Source organism: Drosophila hydei, unplaced genomic scaffold (assembly GCF_003285905.1).
Source record: "Drosophila hydei strain 15085-1641.00,03,60 unplaced genomic scaffold, DhydRS2 tig00000237-arrow-arrow-pilon, whole genome shotgun sequence".
NCBI lineage: Eukaryota > Metazoa > Arthropoda > Insecta > Diptera > Drosophilidae > Drosophila > Drosophila hydei.
Genome location: NW_022045691.1, coordinates 1,692,097 through 1,710,605, shown reverse-complemented (window position 1 = coordinate 1,710,605; position 18,509 = coordinate 1,692,097). Strand labels below are relative to the sequence as shown.

At 43.0% G+C, this 18,509-nt stretch overlaps 3 protein-coding genes and 1 non-coding gene across 6 annotated transcripts; 2 read left to right on the top strand and 2 right to left on the bottom strand.

The window, feature by feature from the left end:
- Positions 1–225: 225 nt before the first annotated feature.
- Positions 226–298, top strand: Trnaf-gaa. Its single transcript has one exon. It is a non-coding gene; the product is annotated as a tRNA-Phe (tRNA).
- Positions 299–465: 167 nt separating this feature from the next.
- On the bottom strand, positions 466–9,334 carry LOC111593986. Of its 2 annotated transcripts, none has more exons than XM_023307075.2 (4): positions 9,049–9,334; positions 3,686–4,213; positions 2,583–3,611; positions 466–2,074 (listed from the first exon to the last, which is right to left on the bottom strand). In XM_023307075.2, the coding sequence occupies exons 2-4, from the start codon at positions 3,911–3,913 to the stop codon at positions 1,529–1,531; spliced, it is 1,803 nt and encodes a 600-aa protein (XP_023162843.2). In that variant the 5' UTR covers positions 3,914–4,213; positions 9,049–9,334; the 3' UTR covers positions 466–1,528. The 2 variants fall into 2 exon arrangements, with proteins under 2 accessions (XP_023162843.2, XP_023162844.2); XM_023307076.2 differs by lacking the exon at positions 9,049–9,334 and adding an exon at positions 5,776–5,960.
- Positions 9,335–9,482: 148 nt separating this feature from the next.
- LOC111593985 (protein HIRA homolog) lies at positions 9,483–13,590 on the top strand. Its single transcript, XM_023307073.2, has 5 exons — positions 9,483–9,699; positions 9,754–11,149; positions 11,403–12,260; positions 12,314–12,512; positions 13,168–13,590. Exons 1-5 carry the CDS (start codon positions 9,663–9,665, stop codon positions 13,573–13,575), a joined length of 2,898 nt encoding a protein of 965 aa, XP_023162841.1. The 5' UTR covers positions 9,483–9,662; the 3' UTR covers positions 13,576–13,590.
- A 1,781-nt stretch (positions 13,591–15,371) lies between these two features.
- Positions 15,372–18,502, bottom strand: LOC111593990 (negative elongation factor B). Of its 2 annotated transcripts, XM_023307082.2 has the most exons (3): positions 18,033–18,502; positions 17,548–17,704; positions 15,372–17,478 (listed from the first exon to the last, which is right to left on the bottom strand). In XM_023307082.2, the coding sequence occupies exons 2-3, from the start codon at positions 17,668–17,670 to the stop codon at positions 15,685–15,687; spliced, it is 1,917 nt and encodes a 638-aa protein (XP_023162850.2). In that variant the 5' UTR covers positions 17,671–17,704; positions 18,033–18,502; the 3' UTR covers positions 15,372–15,684. The 2 variants fall into 2 exon arrangements, with proteins under 2 accessions (XP_023162850.2, XP_023162849.2); XM_023307081.2 differs by lacking the exon at positions 18,033–18,502 and having other exon boundaries at positions 17,548–17,838.
- Between the last annotated feature and the right edge of the window lie 7 nt (positions 18,503–18,509).

The following is an 18,509-nucleotide window of genomic DNA, read 5'->3' as shown; positions in this document are numbered from 1 at the left end:
ATAATAATGAAATTAAGCAAAAACAAAAACAACAAATAAAACCACAGAAATTTGTTCACTTTATTTCACAGTTCATCAAACGGAATTTGTTCTTGTTGTTGTTATTATTATATCCTTCTCTCTCACACACTTTAATTAGCTACGTCATTGAACTACTCCGCATTGTCATTCACCGCGCATGACTCACTAAGCAAGTTGTTACGTTTGGCGCGCCGAACGCCCATTGCCGAAATAGCTCAGTTGGGAGAGCGTTAGACTGAAGATCTAAAGGTCCCCGGTTCAATCCCGGGTTTCGGCAGAGCTTTTTTTTTAAATATATCTTTGTGAAATTGCTTTTTATTTGTAATGTTTTTATTATAATTCATATATTTATAGGATTTTCAGCAATTTAGTTTAACTTTCCAAGCTTTAGCTATAAATTAAATAAAACAAACGTTTGATTATTATTCGATTTTTGCGGTTTTTATGTTTATTTAATTTTAATTTTATCTTAAAAAAACATTGCTTTTCCTTTCTTTTCCTTTTGTCACAGAGGATCTCAACACACAAAACGTTGCAATAAAATGTTTTTTTTTTCTTTTGTTTTTGTTTTCTAGGCGCATTTACTAAGGCTACAATTTGTGGCATGCGTTTGGGCATGTGGCATGTGTTTCTTAAATTAATTTTATTTTTTATATTTATTTATATTGCTTAATAAGTTGATTGTACTTCAAAGTACTTAAGAGCGGGCTTGATTTCTTAATATAAACTTTGAACAGCAGACGCGGACTTAACATAGCGGCTGCTCGCCTAACAGCACGCTGTTAAATTGAGCAGAGCTAGCGAGCGAGATGGCTATGCTAGGCAAAAGCCTGTTAAACTTAATGAAGAGAGCACAACCAAGTGCATGTAAAACTAGCAAAATGTATACATGTACATAAACTAAATGTAAATGCTATGTAAACGTAAAAGTTAAATGTAAGTGTAAATATTAAGGTAATTGTTTTGTTTTTTAAATATGTGTAAGTGTAAGCAACAGCTGCTGGTATTGAGTAAGAGGGCTTACAACGTAATTGTTCAAAATATTTAAGATAAAAAAAAATTGATTAAATGCTAAAGTAAAATGTATGTTGTATGAAACGAATTGATTGTGTCCTATATCTAAATATGTATATATAATGTATATACAACGGTTTGCGCCAGTTTCTTTTTCTTACCACTTACAGTAAATACTCGCTACAATATGCATGTAAATCAACAAGGTTTGTTTTTAACAGCCAGTTAACATGGCTATGTAATTGGTTTTTGCTTTTCATTTCATTTCTTTTTGTGTATACATTTAACATAATGGCAGCCTTTTTGATGCCCTTGCAGCGGCACTTTATAACTAGTGGCAACTGTATGTCTAATTCTATCAATTTCTATGCATTTTAGTCTCTCAGAAACTTATTTTGTCTTCGAATGCATCAAATTGTTTTAAATTGTAGCAATAGCTCTCTCTGCAAGGGCATTTAGCGTGCGGCTTGCCCCAACGAGTGCTCGCTCTTCTTTAAGCTATTTTGATCTCAGCTGCCGGCGGATTCGCCTGACTGTTACTGCCGCCAAATTTGCCAATCGCTGGCTTTAGCAGTATAAACTTGGGATTGGCCGCGGCTGCTAAGGCTACTGCAGCTGTTGCATTTGGTTTCTTGGCTGGCGTTATGGTTACCGTGCTGGGCGCTATAGCATTCATGGCTGCCGTTTGGTTTGTGGCCGCCAGCGAGGAAGCTGGCAAAATTGTGGTCACTCCATTTTCATGCTGAATTGTGTTTGCATTGTTATATATTGCACGCATTTTATTGCCATTACTTTGAGATCCTGTTGTTGTTGTTGCTGGTGCTGCTCCTGCTCCTGCTGCTGGTGCTGCTACTGCTGCTGCCGTCAGCACATTTATTTTGTGCGCCTGCTGCCGTTGAACGAAGCGAGCGGTAAACTCGTTGCCCGTCAGCACCAGGTTTTGTGTCTGTCCGCTAATAGGCAGACCACTGGCCAGTATTAAGCGTTGCACGCTGCTGCTGGTGCTGCGTGGCTTTTTCTCCAGCTGCTGTTCATCCTGCTGCAAAAGTAAAAACGAATTTAATAAATATAAGGTCTACAGTTTTAACGCCATTGTAAACAAACGTTGGCTTAAGCAGAAGTCAAGCTCATATGCATTAGAACAGGACGGCATTATCAATACTTGTGCCAGTCACAGAAGCAAGCAGCAATCATGTATGCAGTCTAATTGCAGTGCAGCGTTGACGTTTAGCTGCTTTCAGCTATAAGTACACTTAGCTAAAGCTTTAATTTAATTATGCCCACTAATATCACAAATAAGAACTTGAATTGTTCTATATGTAACAGAGTTTCAACGTTTTTGTGCCAATCACTGCAATGTAATGGAGCGAGATGACAATAGCAGGACACATATCAATGCAAACAACATAAATTAAGCTTGCATCAAAGCGAGATAACAATATAAGCTTAATTGATGATCAGGCAAATGATTCTACTACTGCGTCTGTTTTAAGGCAAGTATGCCGTTCACTCCTAGTAACATAATTTGGAATTATTTTTGCACTTACCGTTGGCGGACTCACAGATTTGCGGTCGAGCACATGTTCATCGAAGCCTGAGTCCGAGGAGTTGTCATTGAATTTGGTGGCCACCGAGGAGGAAGTAGAGCAATTGGATGAGGAAGACAACGATGAGGGCGAGGCAGCACCCACAGCGGTAGTTAAGATGTTCGAGTGCAATGCTGATGACGTAACATTGGCTGTGGAATGTTGCTGTTGTTGTACAGTTATTGTTGCTGGCTCAGTCTTATTCAATGGAATTGGACTTATTCTATGTATTTCGCCCTGTGGAAATGATTCCGATTGCCGCTTAAAATACAAATGATGCTTTTTTAATGCCGGAGTGCTGATGCTCTGACTCACTGGCTTTGACTCCAGTTCCGCCTGCACCATCGAAACTTGTTCTAGTTCCCTTTGATCCTGTTGTTGCCTGCGTCTGCGATGTTTCTCGCAGGGCTTGTACAGCTCCGGATCGATTATGTAACAGGCGCCGCCCAGACTGAGACTCTGAAAGACGGTGCCGCAGCATACGTCTAGCCGAAGCAGGTCGTGCTCCTCGAAGAACGGCACATTATCGACGGCGCGTCGATTTTTTTTTGGTTCCAGCATACGCCGGCGCTTACTGCCTGTTAGCCGCAGACGTTGTGCAACACTCTTTTTCAGGACCGAAGCTGTAGCCAGCTGCGCTGCTGCAGCGGTGCGTTTACGCGTCTGATATGGAGTTGCGGCTGTGCAGACGATCAGCTGTTGTTGTTGTTGGAGATGCTGCTCATGTTCGTCATAGCTTTCATTGGAATCGCTCGGCTGTTCCTCGGAATGGGGTGAACTTTCATGGCTGTTGCCATTGCGCTGCTGTTGACTGGCTGCAGATGGCGCTACTGCTGCTGTTATTTTACCCTTGCGATTCTTTTTGAATATCTTGGCGAATTTCTCGGGTATAAAAGAGCCACTGCCACCTGACTTAGCCTCACATTCGTTCTCTCGTTTCTTTTGCTTGGCGAGAGATTTAGTGCCGGGACCGGCGCGAGCATCGACCACCTGTTAAGGAAGAAAAATAGAGGAAGAGAATAAGTTTTGGCTTGACGACAATTTCTCTCTCTTGTCACACTTACATGTCCCCAATGGCGCTTGCTGCCAACAGGCAGCCTCTTATAGCGTTTGACCAGCAGGACGCATGCATTGCAGATTTCACCGTTACGAGGTTCATGCAGATTAAAGCATTGCATCGATTCCTTTTCGTATTTGCGCGATGCCGTAAAGCGGGAGCTGCTCGATTTGGCACGGCAAATGCAGCAGCCGTCCGTTGAGCGATAGACGCGTGGTTTATGGAAATTGAACATGGTGAAGATTGGGTTGCTTGATGGCTGTTGTTAAAGAAATTGATTTTCTTTTTGTGATGGGATGCTCTTTTTTTTTTGTCACAAAGTAAACTATTGTTAATTGTACAGTTTTAAACTACGAGTTCTATTTGCTTAGTTGCTTAAATGTTTGTGCGTTATTTGTTATTGGTTTTCACTGGTTTTAATATGTTCAATTGCTATTTGTGCACAGCCCTTATTGTTGTTTTTATTGATTTGAGCTCGGGCATCATCCATCGTCTTCGTTGCGATGTTTTGCGCTGCATTTGTGCTGTTTGTTTGCTGCAATGGAAACAATAGAAACGAAACTATTAACAAATGAATTTCAAATTAGAAACGGCGAAAGAAAGGAAAAAGAACAGCTGTGCATGACAGTGTTGTAAAACGTGCCGTTTCTATTGTCTATTGCGTCAAGTGGCAACGCTGTAAAAAAGCAACTCGATGCAAAGAAAAGGAAAATATAGATAAAATAAATATATTATTTTTACTCAATTTTATTGTAGCAATACGTGCGCATAAGCACTGACCCATTCAAGTAAATATAAATGAAAAGAATATGTGAAAATGTAACAGCTGGCAACAGTGTTGCCATACTTGTGTTTTCCCCCTCTTTCCTAATTCAGCGACAGCACAAAAGGTAAAAAAGAAAAAATATTTAAAACAAGAAAAAACATCGCTCAACTTTTGTCAATCTTATCAACATTTACCAGGTGGTATATTATACATTCATACGTACATATGTATATATAATAATAATGCTAATTAAATGCTAAATTGTGTACAGGCAAATGCAAGCCACAAAAGCAGCTGACTGAAAACACACACACACATATATGGATATATATTTTGCAAAGGTGCTCACACACACGCACAAAACATCGCATAAGGTGTACGCACGTTTGTGCATGTATGTGTGCACTTTGGGGACGCGTAAACAAAGCGTCGCGCAAAAATTAAATACATACATACACACGCACATACATCGTATTGCATTGGCGCGCGCGCTCGTTGCACTCTCGCACAAAAACAGCAACAACGTACATACATACAAAATTTACCCCGACGCTTGTGACGTGACTTTTGAGCAGCGCTGCTCGTTTTGATCCCAGGTGCGCGTTGTTATTGTGGCTGTGTGTATATGAGTGTGTGCGTGCGTTTTAATGCTTTTTATTTTATTTTTGGGGACACTGATTTTCGAGCATTGGCGTTCAAGTTGAAAGTGCGTACACACATACATACATACAGATACATGTATATACAGACATATGTATGTATATACCGGCGCGTGTGCTACGCATACATTTACACATATGTAGATATGCGTATGCTTATGTGTGAGTGCGATCGTGTTTAATGCGAGCTTGTTGTTGGTATATTGTGTATGTGTTGGTAAACGTTGCGAAGTTTAAACGTTTAAAAATTAGTGCAATTGTCGTTGTATATGGAGGAGTATGGAGCCTGCGAGAGATAGAAGGAGAGGGTAGACTTGACCACCTTCTCTTCTAGTTAGTGTGTGTATATACATGTGTATTATTCGTGTTGGTTTGGTGAAAATGCGCCTACTGCGTAAACAGGTTTACAAATTTTGTTTCTCTCTTAGATATCTTTTATTTAGTGCCGGACGCCGACTAGATTGTTGTTGTGGCGGCTGCAGCAGCTGCCCACGCCACGCGCGCACACACAAACACAGAAGTAGGCACATACGCACATGCATACATACGCTCACACACACACACACGCATACACTCATATGTTTGTCAAAAAAAAACCATGTTTTGATCTTGGCAAAATTTTCTATTTAGTCGCGTAAAAAAGCCATATTAAGTCGTTAAATCTTAATTTACCTCAGCTTCACATATATTCACTTGGTTCCTGGATTTTTCTTTTTTATTGTTATTTATTTCACAACTTACTGAAACATTAACTTTCAGTTAATATTCAAATGATTTTGAATATATTTTATGCATAAAGTGCAAATTGAATTCACGGAGAATAACGAAACGCGTCTGCACGCAAGAAACTCAAAGACAAACTGACAAACCAAAAATACAAAAAAAATGAATAAAATAAAATAAAACCGCTGCGCTGCGTTGCGTTGCGTTCATGTTGCTGCTGTCGACGCCGACGTTGACGCTGACGACGACGCCGCTTTTCAGTCGTCACTTTTTCGTACACATTCGTCGCTGTATCTGTGCGTATCTGTGTGCGTACGCGCGCTTCTATGTGTGCGAGTGCAGCGCAAAATGTACGAAACTGAAACAGCGCTGAGAATATGTAGCACAAAGCAAATGGAGTGATAACAAAACAGTAACAGCGGCAGTCCCAGCAGCTGAGTGCAAAACAAACGCGCTTGTGTACGTGAGAATGCGCGCAGCAAAAGCAACAGCAAAAAATTCCGGTTGTGAAAAAGTACATATATACATAGTATATATATACATATATACATGTATATTTCTATACATGTTAGTACACACACGGTAGATATTGAGATACAGTGCGAGCGAGTGAGAGCAACAATTTGCATAACAAGACGGCGTTGCCACACTGCACAGAACAAGAGGCAAAACATTTTGAAATTTATATATGAATGTGTATTTATTACTGTAGTTGTTCCATGTTGTGGTTGCATATAGTTTGTTATTGTTTGCGTGGCAAGTAAAACACAAATAACGCAAATGAGAACGACAACAATAATGACTGATAAAAAGGCAAAAACGTGTGCGAGAAAAAACTGATAAGCGCCGCTGATTGGTTGTTGCTGCTGTACTTGCGGTTCTTGCTACATTAGTACATACATACATGCATAATTTTAAGGCGCAATTCAAATCAAGCGCCACACACACACGCACGCAACCTTATGCTTACTAGTATATTTATAAACCCCCCTCCACAAGAGTGTAATACGTGACAAACTAGATGTAAGCACAGTTGCACATGTAGAACAAATGTACCAAAGATGGTACAGCATCTAATGGTACAATATAAATGATTACTAAATGCATACATAATTATATTTTTGAGATTATATTTGTTTGAAAATAAACGGTAACATCATTTTTATATAGTTATATATAGTTATTTAAAATTTTATGGCTGCCTTGAGCTCATCTAATTGGAGTTTTCTTTGCGCGTCTAATGTGACCATGTACTTAGAAGTGGCAACTCCGTCAGCTGCTGCTTATAAACTTTACAACACTATCACCAAACAAAGTGCAACAAATTGTTGGCAGGCTGGTTTTGTTATGCTGCGGCGAAAGTGTCTGTAACCGCAGCCGAAAATACATATCGAAAAATAAATAAAAAGGTAGGTGTATATGTTTCCTTGCTGTGTGCTACGTGCCAGTGGCAACGCCAGCCACAAACACAATTCGCCTCCAAAAAGGCCACAATCTAGGTCAACTGCACCCGTTATTGGTTGCTATGGCGCTTGCTCGATTTGCTGTTGTTTTTGTTTGTTTCTCTTTCTTCTTCTTTTTGTTTACAAAGATGCCAATGATGCTGCGCAGCAAGTGGCAAACTACTTGCAAATGCAAGAATGTCAAATACGCATGCAACGGCGTTTGTCAAAATTTAGTACGTTTTCATATTAAGACAACGGCAATTTGCTTATGTACATACACATGCATATGCATGTGTGTCAGTTGATTTTAGCCGTCTCTTCAATCAAATTTTATTGCAAAACAAAATAAAACATTAACTGTACTTGTAGTGAATGGATTGTGCATAGTGAAATAGAGCGGGGAGGGAGGGAGTAATTATGAGCAAAAATTGCAAAAAAATTGCGTGGGTGAGTGCTAAAATCGCAATTTATTAATAGAAATATGCATAATAGTAAGTCAGTTGTTAGTTTATTGTCGCAAATACACACTCACATATAGCACATAATTAACGATGACCTTGTTTTTACTATGGCACGCATGAAAAAATCAACTTTCCTACAAATACGCGTACATATATATATATATATATATATATATATATTGCGTCCGACCGAAAGTGAAAGACAAGCCTGTCTTATTGGAATTCTCGTAAGAATGTGAAAACAGCAACGATACCAATAACAACAACAGAAGGAGCGTAACAGAGAGTAATGCGTGAAACAGGTTGCCGCTAAGCTTTTCGACAAAAAAAACTACGAGCTATATTCGAAATAACGGTACTACAAACACACGCACAGTCAGTGTTCATTCAGTATAAATAAAATGCCAGCGTAATACCCAACAACAACAACAAAACAACCACAACTAAAATAGAAAGTAAAAATCTTTAAAAAAAATGCAACTTTGGGCATTTCGGTTTTGACTTGAATAACTGTTTCTTGACAAACACAAATATATACATACAAGCAAAGATTCATTAGCTTGCCGTAGCCTGCGAGAGGAGAGCGCACCAAAAATGGAAGTAGGTTGCGTGCTCTCTCGCTTACCTGTGTGCTGTGTGCTCATTTTGGCACAGTGAGTGAGTGAGCAACAGCAGTCTGCTTGCTTCAACACATTGCCTGTTAAGTAATAGACCGAATTCTGTTCATGTATGTATGCGTAAAGTGCGCGTGTGTCTGTATGTAAGTGGCAACCACTAAACATATATGTGTGTGTGCATACAGAGAAAGCGCGCGCAAAAAGATTTACTAATTTAAAAAAAACCAAGTATTAAATGATATGACAGCGGTAGTTAATGTATAAATTTTGCTCAGCTTTTTCGTAGTTCACACACAGGCAGTTACATACGTATGTATTTCCGCACATTTGTGGATTGTTGTGAACGAGGTTAAGTTGCCGCTGCCATTGAAAGAGTTCATTGTTGGGTTTGCGGCCGCCGTTTCGTTTGATTAGCAAATCGAAGGTCAACAACTAATTGGTATAAGCTTTATCTACGCATTTGGAACAGACACACACAAACACTAACGAACATTCATGCTTACACGCATTTGTATGGAAGTGTACATATGTTCTATCTTTGCGCTTTATGTTTAACCTTCGCTGTAATGCATTTTCGTTTGCTTTATTTTGAATGTTTGGGTTGCAGACGTACCATACGCTCACACACACACACGCATACACGTGCACTCATATAAGAATAAATGTACCTTAATTACTCATTGTTTGCTTGTTCCTTACCGTGGTGTTCGTTTTGCACTATTATTGACAGCTTTAAACGCTGCCAATATATTGTTGATTTCGTTAAAGTGTTCTTTGAATATTTTATGCACTGCACTCATTCAGTTTGCACTTGCTAATTGATGTCTTGTTTAAGCACAATACCGCTGCCTTGGACACCGCAAAATTTCACACTATATTTCTATCGATAGCCAACCACTACCCGATAATATCGATAGCAAGTACATTTGGCGGCAAGACGCCAGATGCAAGTACTCGATGTAAACTATTGCCAGATCAATTCGCAAACGTCTTAATTTCGAAGAGGCACTAAATGTTTATCTATATGCCTACTTTGAAATTTTTAATATCAGCACTTGAAAAATAAATTTGGTTCCCTTTTGCATGCAATTATTTTTTTGTGTGTAGTTTTTAATTAAATAAAGAAAGTTCTTTTTAGAAATATATCAATGTTTGACGTGTCAGCTATATCGATTTAACAATAGCTTGTACACTGAATTAATCTACTCGATATACGTCGTTATGTTATTCACATCCCTATTTGCCGGCAAACACAATACCGAGCGGCAATTGGAACCGCGGTTATTTGCAAACAAGTGACAGCAGCCGCATTAATGAGGCTCGTGAAGCCTGGTTGGGTGCATCACGATGGTAAGGAACAGTTCATGCAGCCAGTCACGTAATTACATTTTTATTTACTTGTAGATAAACCCATCTTCTCAGTGGATGTGCACCAGGATTGTACGAAATTTGCGACCGGCGGCCAGGGCAATGATTCGGGACGCGTTGTCATTTGGAATCTGAAGCCGGTGCTCTCCGAAAAGGATGAGAATGACGCCTCAGTGCCCCGCATGCTCTGCCAAATGGATCAGCACTTGGCATGCGTCAATTGTGTGCGCTGGTCGCAAAATGGACAGCTTCTTGCCTCCGGATCCGATGATAAGTTGATCATGATTTGGCGCAAGGCTCAAGGAGCGAGTGGTGTCTTTGGCACCGGTGGCATGCAACAGAATCACGAGTCTTGGAAGTGCATACACACATTGCGCGGTCATGATGGCGACGTTCTCGACTTGGCCTGGTCGCCTAATGATTACTTTTTGGCTAGTTGCAGCATAGACAACACCATCATTGTCTGGGATGCTCGAGCGCTGCCCAACATGTTGCAAACACTGAAAGGGCATACGGGTTTGGTTAAGGGCGTGGCCTGGGATCCGGTGGGCAATTTTTTGGCCTCGCAGTCAGACGATCGCAGCATCAAGATTTGGCGCACCATGGACTGGTCGTGCGGGACAACGATTACGGAGCCGTTTCAGGAATGCGGCGGCACCACACACATCTTGCGCCTCTCCTGGTCACCCGACGGCCAGTATCTGGTCTCCGCGCATGCTATGAACGGGGGTGGACCAACCGCGCAAATAGTCGAACGCGAAGGCTGGAAATGCGACAAAGATTTTGTGGGTCATCGCAAGGCGGTGACCTGCGTACGCTTCCACAATTCCATACTCACGCGCTACATGGCCGGCGATAGTCCCAGTAAAGCGATGCAGTACTGCGTCCTAGCCGTGGGCTCCAGGGATCGCTCACTGTCCGTGTGGATGACGGCGTTGCAGCGTCCCATGATTGTCATCCACGAACTGTTCAATGACAGCGTGCTGGACATGTCCTGGGGTCCACAGCAGTGTCTGCTGATGGCCTGCAGCGGCGACGGCACCATCGCCTGCCTACAGTTCAACGAGGAGGAGTTGGGCACACGCGTCTCCGAGGTGGAAAAGAAGGCCATCTTCAAGCGCAAATACGGCGGCTGCATCGAGGACAACTATGCCATCAAGCAGCAGGCACGCTGCCTGCCCGAGCTCACCTCCTATGACCTGCCCAATGCAGCCATGGAGCGGCGCCTGCCTGTCCAGCAGGCGGGCCAAGCGGGTGCAGCGTCGCCAGCGCGTGCCATCAGCAAACAGACAGAGACGCGCACCAAAGATGGCAAGCGACGCATTACGCCCATGTTTATACCGCTCAACGATCTCTCGGAGCCAATTTCAAGCATGGGCAGCAGCAGCATCTCCAGCGGCGGCAACAGCAGCAACGTCTACCATAGCAATAGGTGGGCAGCGTCTAGTATTATAGTGCGGCTAGAGGGGATTGCTGATGAGAGTAGCTGACAAGGATCAGGCGATTGGGCTGACCTGTAGACAGAGTGAGACACGTGGCCACTGCATAGGAGTCTCTGCATAGAGTGCAGAACTCGAACGAGCCTAGCTACTCCATCGATCAATAGCCCAATTCTCTGCACACTCTATCAAGCGCTTTATGCTTATCAACTAATCTAGGCTCTGTCCTCTGTCCTCTACTTGCAGCAACAACAATAGCACCAATCAGAACAGCAACGGCGTGGAGCCACTGATGCCAGAGCCGTTGTTCACGCGGCCGGAACCGGTGGGACGCCTGATGTTGCCGCCGGCGCCAGCGGCGACAGCAGCGATTGCACCGCGCCGAAATTCGATGCAGTTGCTCTGCGATTTGAATAGCAGCAACACGCACGGACCGAAGATGCAAATTACAGCGAATAGCAAGTGTGAATTCACCAAATCCGCGCAAGACTATCGCGTCCATGTGCAGAACGGGCATCTGAAGACGGGCTATGGCATGGTCGCTAAGGTGACGGCGCAGCTCAGCCGTGAACAGCTCTGGGAGATGTATGTCGGCTCGCCCGTGATCAATGTGAATCTGTGTAGCAAATATGTGATGCTCTGCTCGCTCGATGGCAGCATGCGGCTGTTGGCCATGCCAACCGGCTGCCCCATCTTTCCAGCCATCTCATTGAATAGCCCGGCCGTGCACTGCGCCTTCAGTCCGGACAATCAGATGGTCGGTGTGCTCACCGAGTGTGGCCTGCTGCGGATCTGGCACATTCCCAAGCGACGCATTCGACTAGCCACCAACTGCCTGGAGCTGCTGGCCAAGCATGGCATGGCGCTGCAGTTCGCCATTACGGATCAGGGCATGCCGCTGATTGGGTTTCCCAGCGGCAACTCCTACTCGTATTCCACGAATCTGAAGTCCTGGCTGGTGTTGGCCACTGGCGATGCCATCATGTTCAACGGCATCCGTGGCTCACTGCCGCGCGATCTGGAGCACGTGAATCGCAAGTTCCCGCTGCTCAGCATGCAGGCCAGCACACAGAACTATCTCAGCCTGCGCGGACCCGTCGAAATGTGAGCTTTGTGAATTAATAACTGTTCCATAACTAATCACAATTACACTTTAGTGATCCGGAGAGCTGGCAGCAAACGGCCAAGGTGCTGTTCCTTGAGAATCAAATAAAGCTCTGCGAGGCCATGGAGGCGATCGAGGAACTGAAGCATTGGCACGCCATGCTCACCTTCCAGCTGGCCACCTACGGCACCGAGAAGCGTTTGCGACTCTTCTTGGATGGCCTGCTCAATACGGAGCAGGAGGCAACGCAGGTATATAGCTTTATAAGGAATGGTTGCTTCAAGAGCTGACTTGAGTTGAGCTGCTTGAATAGAGTTGAGCAAAGCATTTCGGATTCTTCTTTTGAATTAAGTAAAAGCACAGCTTAAAGCAGCTTTTGATAACGCTTTTTAAACTCAGCTTAAGGCGAGCTGTTGACATTTGTAGAATCGTTTGCTGAGCTGAGTTTCTGTACAAGTTGATTAAATTAAGTCGTGGGAAGGTTTTGCAGAAGAGGTTAAGCTCTTGTAAGCCTTGGCGCTCGTCTGAAACAAGTTGTGTAAAAGCTAATTGTTTTTCTGCATTTGACTTAATTGAGTTCTTAAAGCTGCTTCGGGCTTTATGCAGCTTAGGCAGATCTTGAAGACAAAAGCTGCTTTAAGTTAAGTTAAAGTAAGCTGCTTATATCAAGCCGAGACTAGGCTTTGCAAATGTTGCTTTTACTTGGTTAACTTTTGGATGAAAGTTGCTTTAATTAATGAGCTTTTAAGCTAAGCTTTTTAGCTCTTGCCAGGCCTTAAGCTGCCTTTTCTTGCAGCTTAGCTCACTCGAAGCTTCTCAATCTTTTTGTCTTAGAGAATTCTTGCCAGGCTCTCGAAACATCTCAATCGATTCAATCTAATTCGCTGTCAATTTCTCTGCCCGCAGTGTGCGCCCAAGCACGAGCTGATGCAGTGCGTGCTGGAATCACTGAAGCCGCACACCCAATGGGAGCACATCTACAACGAATACCTGGAGGTTTACAAGCTGAACGAGGAGAATTTTGTGATCGATGCGCCGGCGCCGCAATCTTCCTCAACGCTCACCTATCCGCTACCCTCGTCGCCGTGTACACGCACCCGTGGCGCAGCCGCTGCGGCGGCTGCCATCGAAAAGCTGCTCACAGCGGAGCCATCGTCACCGCCACCGCCACCGACGCCGCCTGTGCGTCCTGGCTCGGATCGCAAGAGCGTCGAGCCGGATGGCTGTGACACGGAATCATCATCGTCCTCGCAACCGGCATCGTCCTCAACGCCAGAGCCGACGATCGTCGATCTTGAAACGGACAAGAACTGAGATGTCAATGCGAACATCCCATCTACGATGTACCGTTCTCTTTTTTATACATCAATTTTATTGTTTTTTTATTTTTGTTTTGGTCGCCCGCTGATATTCCATACACAGATACTGTCAACTAGTTGTAAGCGTTCTTTGCGAAAGTCTTGAATATAATAGTCTCTATTTTAATAAGCATTTGAACTTGATCTTTCTATTCTCCCTAGATCCAGTTTCAGACTGGTTCCTGGAGTTGCCTCAAATTCTCAATCAAGATTGTGGGCCGAAACCGAACCTAGAAATCTAGGCCTCATTCTTGGAGCCCCAAAGCTAGCTTTAGTTGGAATAGTTCAGACTCTACGCTGGTCATCAATCAATCAATCATTAACAAGGGGATATGATTCCGTCTCATGTCGAACCAACTAATCACAAAGCAGTGGCTTGCTAGCTCTAACGACTTGGGCTGTATACTAATCATCAATCAGTCAATCAATCAATCAAGCCATCAATAAGAAGCTGCAAAGTATTAGCCAAGGCCTTGTCTTGCATCGTTGGCTTGAAACTTCAGCTGTGCGGCATCCATCAGTCAGTGTTGCATCAATCAGTAAGTCAATCAATCAATCAAAAGAATATGAAGAATGATGCACAAGCGAGTCTTACAGCAATAAAGCTATTCCTAAAGGTGCTTCTGCCAGGTTGATCATCAATCAGTCAATCAATCAATCAATCAGTAAATAAAATTCGCTCTATATATGGCTAGATAGACACCAACACGTACATTTATTCATATATTTATAGACACTTATAAAAATTTCAATTGTATTGAAGTAGATGTAGTCAAAATGCATATATATACTATATATCCGGATATATAGACGTATATATATATATAAGAGTGTGTATATAAGTATGTGTTTCAAGCTTATGTTAAGGTAGAGTTTCTTATATAGACATCAGATACATAAAAATTGTGTAAAACATCTAAAAACTTGAGTGGTTTCACTCTAATATATTTGAGGTTATGTTATGTTCCATATATAGGAGATCTTATGGTCGAGTATTTTATGTCTAAAAGTTGTCGCTGTATGATTAAAATAGTATCAGAATGTATATGTGTATATATATGTATAATATATATATTTATATATATATGTATATTTATGTTTGAGGTTATGTTTGTATTTATTATAGGATATGTTATAGTTTATCAATTTAATTTAATTTAAGTTAAGTTTATTTGAGCTTAAATGACTTAGATGCTTAAGAGTTGTTAGCACATATTTAGTATATAGTATATTTAGTATACTTACTAAATATGAACATTTCCAGGCAGAGTTTTGGAACCATTTGATGAGATCATTTATGATCTCAAACAGATTTGAATAAGTTAATTGAGGAGGAATGATAAACTGAATTCTTATATCTTATGGTTAGTATAGAATACATATTTATATATATTCCTGGCAAGTCCAGAGCTAAAAATATGTATATTGGCTGTGTATTTATGGACATTTAGTTGATTATTCAAATACATGTAGAGCTTGTGGCATATATAGACATTCAGTAGCTTTTAGACATTTCAAATCGGCTATATATAGACACTGTTAGGGTTATCTTCATAGACAATTAGTTGATTATGTAAAGGGATACAAATATGTTTCAAATGGACAGTTTTTGATTAAATATAAATAGACATTTGGTGGGTTATCTTATAGACATTGAAAAGTTGTTAAGTATTGCATATATTGATATCCATACAGATATCGATATATATATATATATATATAGTTATATAAATATGAAAACAGAATCGTTGGCTTATAGCTATTTACAGAGCTTAAGATATATATATATATGAATATGGTATATGCTATATGGCGAGCAATATCTGAAGGTTTAGATACTTCTATGGTAGCTTCTATATAGACACATATAACTAAAACGGAGCTTTGGCTAACAAGCTTCTATCGTATATAGACACATAAAAAAAAATCTTGCTTGGTTTTGGGTTAGATTGAGTTAAGATATACGTTTATAGTGCTGACTAGGCCAATCGATTTAGCCAAACGATGAAGTGGAAGCAGCTGGTGAGGCAGCAGCAGCAGCAGCTGCTGCTGCTAATGCCTCCTGCTATTGGGGACTGTAGTGCGGCCCAGGAGTGGACATATTCTTCAAGGGCGAATCGAATTCAGTTGCTGCTGCAGCAGCAGCTCCTGCTGCACCTATTACTCCTGGCTGTGCTGTTGGGACTACGCCAGTTGCTGCTGCTGTTGTTGCTGCAGCAGCGCCAGTGCCAACTGCAGTTGCAGCTGCAGCTGCTCCGTCTGCAGCGGCAGCTGCCTCCGGCGGCTGCAGCGGCGCTGTGAGCACTGAGCCAATGCGCTCCTGCAGCGATTCGTAGAGCTTGTGAATGTGCTCGTTGTGCGCCGTGGTCGGCTGCATGGCCTTCATTAGCGTCGCTAAGCGGCCAGCTGGCAGCTTGTTGTGGACATACCACAGCAGCTTCAACATGTGCCGCGACGTCACATTCTCGCGGTTTAGGCCGGCGAAGATGAATTCATCGAAGAGCGTGGTGCAAAAGTCTTCGGTGCCGAACTCGTCGCTCATGGGTATTAGCAGCGCGATCAATGAATGCAAAAAGGGATCCTCATAGGCGCGATCGTCCTTGCACACAGAGAGTATGGCCAGCACGCGAAGCACGCCCACTCGGTCCTTGATCCGAGCCGAGTGAAGTGTATAATACATAGCCAGAATGCTTGAGACCGAGCTCTCCTGAATGTAGGCCTCGACAGCGTCTGGGGCCGGTCCCGAATGCTCGATGGTGGTCAAAGCGGATTCGCGCTCATCGGGCGGCAACTTGCCGTGCAGATTGCGACACTGATCATCGACCATGAGTGACATGAGAGCAGGCAGGAACTTGGTCACCACCTGGCAGTCAAGTTTGGGCTCCTTAAAGTCCTGCGAATCGATCATCACCCAAGCACTGAGACCGAGTGCCAGCATGCGCAGCAATAGAATCAATATCGGATTATCCCTGGGCATGCCCTCGTTGTTGATCAGATGCTGAAGTATCTTAATCACCGAAGTGGCCAAAAAGTTAATGGCATACGGATCGCACAGAGTCATGGATAGATCGCCCAGCACCTGCTCCTGGCCACGCTTGATGTTGTCGAGGAAGCCCTGCAGTTCACGCGAACGTTTAATATCCACATTCTTCTCTCTGATGCAGGCATCTAGACACCAGGTGAACTTGTGGCAGGGATCTATCGAGATAATCTCCTGCACCTCCAGATCGTGCAGCGCCATTAGCAGCTCTGCGCGCAGCGTACAATAGTGCACGTTGCGTGTGCGCAAGAAGAGAGTGCGCAGAAACTGTAATACCATATCGTAGAGCTTGACACTGGTGCCGATCATGTTGGCCAGCTTCTGGACCACCTCGCCCTGCCGTCGCACCTTTGGTGTGGGTTGAAAGAACAAATTGTTGAGATTTGTATGATCAAAGAGAATATGCTCCTTCTCGCGTATATACTGCGACAACAGCGGTGACACTTCGTCGCCAAACAACGACTGGTTGTCGCGCCAAATTTGACGCTTCACCTCGGTGTCTGTATCTGCATAAAGCTCTCGATCCCGCACCAAGATTCGTAAATACTTGTCATCGATGTGTTGGGTGTTGCGCAAGATGGCCATGACGACCGGTCGCAGCGATTTGACACGCACAACGGGAAAGCTCTTGACGAGCAGCTCCTTGAGCTTCTTGTCACGTTCGCGTGGCTCTTTCTGGCCAAGATCGTTAATATGAGCGATCAGCTTATCGCGCAGCTCCTCCATGAGCGAGGTGTGAAAGTCTAAGCGCCGCACGCCATGCAAATCTAATAGCGGCAGCATAGGACGCAATGACGGTAACAGTACGCCATTCTCCAACTGCCAATAATAATAGATATTCAATAAAATATAAGTTCGCGCCCTTTTTTTTATCTGAGGTAAACAAACCTGAAAACTTTCGATGGCCTTAAGAGGATCGGTGCAAGAAGTGAGCGCCTCGCGCAGGAACGCTTGACCGGGTATATTAACATCCTCCAAGCCAGTGCCATTGTTTTTGGTGGGCGTACTCATTTTCACTCAACAATTATGAAAATTGTGGAAAAAACTGTATGCACCCAAAATGGCAAAGCAAAATGCAGAGATAAAATTAGTGGTGGTAAATTGAGTTTGCACACAAATGCATCGATTAGCGTTGCAGCGATGTTTCTTACTCAAGGCGGGCGATAATACGCTGCTTGCAGTCACTAGCTACTGCATAAGAGCTAGTTAGTGATGACAAATTGAGCTTGCACATAAATGCAAAGCGATTAGCGCTGCTACAATATATTATCGATGGCCCATAGCTGGTGACTAGTTGGCACAGAAATGCATCGATTACCGCTGCAACGATATTTGTTCCGTAAGATTCATGATGCGATAAGTGCTATACTCACGATAGTATTTCGGGATGAGTGCTGGTAATATTCCGCTAAGCACTCTGGCAACGCTAACCGCTTTTATTGGTCCCAGCATACACAAACACTGTACGGCAACGCTGTTGAGTAGCCCAAAAAAATTTCTATCCAAAATTTTTGTTTTTTTCTGCGTAATTAAACATGGCCAATTCGTGGCTACCAAAACAGTGCGTGTCATAGACGTGTGTGCATTAAATGTTAAATTGTGTGTGCTTTTTGGCTGGCCTGGAGCACACGTACGAGCACGCCAACTGTCTTGGCAAGCCAGACCATTTAGCAATTGAACACACAGAGAGAGAGGAAACTGACACCGAAATTTAATAATAAACGCAATAACACACAAAAGGTGTAAACAATAACAATTGCCTGTGACTTCCCTGCGCACAGCTGTCGGCTAAATCGTACAGGAACAGCAGCAACAAGCTAATACATATATATATATATATATATATATAT